The following is a 3,149-nucleotide window of genomic DNA, read 5'->3' on the forward strand; positions in this document are numbered from 1 at the left end:
CAAGATGCAGAATTTGGTGTGGAAAGAGCAGTGGTGGGGCAGCGCTGGGAGGGACTGGGTCACCATACCTCAAATTCCACAGAGCAGGGCCCTTAAATCCCGCTGAACAGAGGGGAGAGGCCAAGGCACCCATCACCTGTTCCAGATGGGGTCCCAGCACGGTTGGGAAGGTCTTGAGGAGCTCAAGGAGGGCAGCCGGGACCACGGGGAATTTGTGTGTCCTGACACTTGATCTTGTTCCTGTAGGTGGACCCTTTCTATGCCTCCATCATCCTGTTTGTGGGGCGAGCCTGGGACGCCATCACAGACCCCATGGTGGGCTTCTTCATCACCAAAACACCATGGACTCGCTTTGGCCGTCTGATGCCCTGGTAAGAGCCACCTGTAGCACCCTGCATCCCTCTCTGATGTGTCACTGTGCTTCCAGCCAGCTTTGGATGTCCCATGGCATGGGATTTGTGAGGCAGGACATGCTGATGCCATGTCTCACCCAGGGGAGATGCCAAGTGCCCCCAAAAGCCCAAGTGCTGCCAGCAGCAGGGGCTTCAAGTTTGTGCATGTTCCTCTGACTGGTCCTAGCCTGTCCCTGTATGAGCTGGGCCTGGCTGTCTTCCAGTCACTGCACCTGCGGCAGCTCCAGCTTCCCCGGGAGCTGCCTCCATGCCACGGTCTGATGCTGGACTTTGTTCCTGCGCCGGTTGCTGAGCCCTGGCCGGTGGCAGGGCCCTGTTGCTAGCAGAGCAGGTGGCATTGCACCCATCGGGAGGAGAGACGGGGGTGTGCGCGATGGTGGGTGCTGGCTGATGGTCACGAGGAAAACAGCTGTCGTGGAGCTGGGTGTCTGCACATGGTGCTCGCGCGGCCATTGGGAGCCCAGTGCGGGGCAGAAGGGAGTTGGAGCGGAGGGGGTGGGGTTTGCAAAGCCGCTCAGGGCTCGTGCCTGCACCCATGGCACACTTAGGAGGACCTTAATCATAGAGCGCTGAGGGTGCTAATGTGTGAGAATGGACATGGTGGCATGTCCCGTGACAAAATAACCTGCGTCCCTGGCAGCTGCGGGATGGCTGGGCTATAATGCAGCAGAGGGTGGGCATGGGGGCAGTGCAATTAGAGGGGCTCGGTCCTTTCCCCCGCAGATTATACCCTCCACTTCTGGGCTTGCCTGGAATAGCTCTGGGCAGTGGCAGTTGGCTGTTGTGGAAGGCAGGCTCCTCGCATGGCCTGAAATAGTTTCTCTGCAGCCACGCGTGTGGCAGGGTCTGGGGTCTGGAGATTAGGGCGTGCAGGCAGGGCTGTGTGGGAGAGCCGTGCATGCTCAGATGGCTGCAGTGGCTTCGCTCTCTGTAATTTTGTTGAGGCAGGGGGTGGGGATGGAGTGGCTGCATTCCTCCAAACGGCTCCTGCTTCGTTAAAATTAGCCTGAGCTTTTGTCTCGTGCTGGGCCCCTCAGCAGGGCCAGGGCAGCCACCTGCAAGGAGCTCACTGCAGCCATGCGTGGCTCAAGGACAACTTTCTGAGTCCAGTTTGGATGAGGTTGAGCTGAGTTTAAACCTCCTGAACCCAGGGTTCATCAGCCCCAGTGGTGCTGCACAGCCCTAGGCTGGTGTGACAACAGAGCTGCTGGTTGCTGCCTCAGTTTCCCTGTGTGCAGAGCCAGGAGCCGCAGGTGCTGTAGGGTGCCTTCAGAGGCTGCTGCCTGACCCCAACCCTCAGCACCCATGAAGTGACCCTGTGTAACCCCCCTGTGTGCCAGGCTTTACTGCCCAAAGTTTCTGCTGGGCTCTGAAGGGTCTGATCTGCACAGCCAAGCCCCAGGCAGCTGCCAGCAGCTCAAAGCTCAGGTCTGCTCTGGGTGCTGGAAGGGGAGAGGAGGCCTTCCCCAAGGGCCATCCCCTCTCTCCTTTTCAGTTCCTTCTTTTTTAAACACTTGTTGGCATGTTTTGCCCCAGCAGCTCATCCACTGCTGCCTTTTCCTCTCCCCTGGCCTTGGAGACCCCAGCTTTGTCCCCAGCCATGAGCAGGTTCCCATTTCCTCGGCCACCCCAGAACCTCCCGGTGACTAAACGCTTCCTTGATGCGCGGGTGACCGAAGAGCCCTGGCTCTGCCCTTCCTCCCCCGGTGCTGTAGCCGTTTGCAAACAGTTAACCGCCAGGCTGGGAAGGGTTACAGAGCGCGGCACAAAGGAACACACCATCGTGCAGGGCCAATGAGCGAGCGAGGGCGTCATGGTCATGGCAGCTTCCTCCGAGTGTCCTAATCGCCTCCACCCCGGTCAGGGGTAACTCAGTCTGCACTTGACAGCTGACAGTCGCCCCTGGCCAGGGCTTAGCACCCTGATCCCGGCGCTGGCGCTGGCCCGTGGGGGGTTTAGTCCACGTGACATCCGCGTGTTGGCGCCCGCGGTGAGCGTAACGTGGTTCCTGACGCAGCTGTGGTGACTCATTCAAAATTTCCCTTGGCTCCACGTTGCGTGTGAGGCGATAAGCGCGCAGGAGAGGAGTGGCTGGAGCTGGCTCGCCCCTTTCCTGCTCTTTCGACAGGCTGACGTCCGCGTGGAAAAATGTGCATGTGTTGGGTGTTGTGCAGTGCCTCTGCCACCCTCCATCCATGGAGCTGTGGTGTCTTGCTCCACCCCCCCCTTAAATTTAAACACTGCATCCTGTACGTCAGCCTGGGCGGAAAGCTGTGGCCATGGAGTGGCGGAGGGCCAGCCCAGACCGCACGTGGCTCTGTCTGTGTCCGGTTCTGCTGGCTTCATTCTCGGATGCAGCTTCTGACCAGTAGTTTGTGGAGCACAAATCCCCAGGCAAACCCCGTCTCCTAAACAGATGTGGATGGTACCTCCAACCCCGGCTCCCTTCCCTCCCGTGCCCTCCTGAGCGATGCAGGGACCTGGGTGCTCATGGCGTCCTCGGGCTGCGGGTGCACGGTAGGGCTGTCCCCTGGCTGGGTTGCAGCAGGGTGTGGGTGAAGCGGGGAGATGCTCTGGGTGGCTTCCCGCTGCGATCACCCTCACTGGCTGGGCCCGCTGGGCTGCTGCCCAGGGCCAGCACTTGAGCAATCCCTTCTGATCCTCTGCTGCGCTTTGCATCCCACCTCGCTGTGCCCACAGCTGTGGGAAGCTGGGCAGGGGTGGAAGAAGGAGCAA

General features: G+C 60.2%; 1 protein-coding gene across 1 annotated transcript in view; it reads left to right on the forward strand.

Moving 5' to 3' along the window:
• Positions 1 to 246: 246 nt before the first annotated feature.
• Positions 247 to 3,149, forward strand: part of MFSD2A (major facilitator superfamily domain containing 2A) — a gene marked incomplete at its 5' end in the record, with an annotated part of 8,942 nt that continues 6,039 nt past the window's right edge. Inside the window, one exon of the mRNA XM_010139822.1 lies at positions 247 to 371. Coding sequence (XP_010138124.1) covers positions 247 to 371 — 125 coding nt within the window. The remainder of the gene's footprint in view (positions 372 to 3,149) is intronic.

This window comes from Buceros rhinoceros, unplaced genomic scaffold (assembly GCF_000710305.1).
Source record: "Buceros rhinoceros silvestris isolate BGI_N320 unplaced genomic scaffold, ASM71030v1 scaffold19157, whole genome shotgun sequence".
In the NCBI taxonomy this organism is placed as follows: Eukaryota; Metazoa; Chordata; class Aves; order Bucerotiformes; family Bucerotidae; genus Buceros; species Buceros rhinoceros.